The following is a 1564-nucleotide window of genomic DNA, read 5'->3' as shown; positions in this document are numbered from 1 at the left end:
CGAGAAGCGACCGTCCCCCCGGGAATGGCGGCCCACTCTGGGAACTGGGGGATGCGTGGGAGGAGGGTCGCCAACCCACCCACCGCACCGATTGATTTTTCTCTCCCTGCTAATTATTTAAGCACCCTTTTCCCCATGTGAGGCAGCTAGACGTCAAAAACGCAACAGAAATACCACTGGTGTCGGCTGCTATACGGGACTGAAAGGCAGAGAGCAACCCCAGCGAGGTCTTAGATTAGCTCAAGTCTTTAATTAGAAAAATAGACACAATTTTCTAATATTCCTGATAGATTATATATATATATTTTACAAACAGGATAATAATAATAAAATAACGACATCACCTTTCCAAAGGGACCGTTACGCACCGGTTGCATCTCTCTCCTTTGGGAGAAAGGACCGGTGCAGCCGCAGCCTCCGACAGTGCCAGCCAGTAAATAACTGGTCGGCAGCTCCGTGTAAAGTGCTGGCAGGGGAAATCACAGCCAGGTCGCTGCAAACACAGGATGTCCATGGGTTTGGGTATATAAAAAAAACCCAAATAAACCATCTCGGTGGGGATTTATTTCTGTACATGGGGGTTTCCCCCCCCCCTCCTTGGAGAAGGAGCTATAAAAATGACTCAGTCCCTGCAGCTTGGAGATGGCTCCGGGTGGCCGGAGCTGCCACATCCCTTCTCCGCAGCCAGCGGTCCGGCGCCGCAGCATCACCTCTGCCTCCCGTGTGCCCTGCTCCTCCCTTGGCACGGCCCGATCTGCCGTCATCTTCTCCAGGGCCACCCCGGGAGGATATTCCCACCCCGGCTCTCCCGTGAGATGCTCGGGGGACCTCGGGAAACGCCGTCTCTCAGCGCTCGGGTTGGGGCCTCACAGTGTCCCAAAGGAGAGACCCACCGAGAAGAAACCCAAACCTTTGAGCTTCTCCTCCGTCCGGGCTTTCTGCTTCAGGTGGACCTTGCTGTGGCGTTTCTTCTCGTCGCTCCTGGCGAAGCGGCGGCCGCAGGTGTCGCAGGAGAAGGGCTTCTCGCCGGTGTGTGTTCGGATGTGGGTGGTGAGGTGGTCGCTGCGGCTGAAGTTCCTCAGGCAGATGCGGCACTGGAAGGGTTTGTGGCCCGTGTGGATGCGGAGGTGCCTGTTGAGCTCATCTGAGCGGGCGAAGCTCCGGATGCAGTTCTCCACCGGGCAGGCAAAAGCCTTCTCGTGGGGTTTTGGGCAGAAGCATTTGGAAGAGCACTTGGTCCGGCGGGTCTTCTTCTTGGGCTCAGCCAAGGCAGGAGGGTTGGTGGGCAGCAGGGAAGGCATGGAGGAAGAGGTGGTGTGGCCCAGAAAGTCCGCGGCGGGGACAGAAGGTGAGGGGTGAGGATGGAGGAGCCCAGCAGAGCTCATCAGACCTGGCAGGACTTCGGGCTGGGCCAAGGAGGCGTCGAACTCCGGCATTAATGGAGGAGGGAGGTTGTGGATCTTGCTGTCGGCAAAGTCCCCGCGGGCCGGGAAGTTTTCTGGCTCGCAGCCGAAGCCCAGATGGGGGCCGAAGCAGGCAGGCTCCTCTGCCAGGCTGGCGAGCT

At 58.0% G+C, this 1564-nt stretch overlaps 1 protein-coding gene across 1 annotated transcript in view; it reads right to left on the bottom strand.

Annotated features, from left to right (window-relative positions):
• Positions 1-866: 866 nt before the first annotated feature.
• The window catches only part of EGR4 (early growth response 4), a 1796-nt gene continuing 1098 nt past the window's right edge, over positions 867-1564 (bottom strand). The window contains 1 exon segment of the mRNA XM_010294106.1: positions 867-1564. This exon segment is cut by the window's right edge and continues 39 nt beyond it. Coding sequence (XP_010292408.1) covers positions 867-1564 — 698 coding nt within the window.

The sequence above is a fragment of the Phaethon lepturus genome, unplaced genomic scaffold (genome assembly GCF_000687285.1).
Source record: "Phaethon lepturus isolate BGI_N335 unplaced genomic scaffold, ASM68728v1 scaffold33259, whole genome shotgun sequence".
Taxonomy (NCBI): Eukaryota; Metazoa; Chordata; class Aves; order Phaethontiformes; family Phaethontidae; genus Phaethon; species Phaethon lepturus.
Note: the sequence above shows the minus strand (reverse complement) of the source record. Positions and strands in the feature narration are given on the sequence as shown.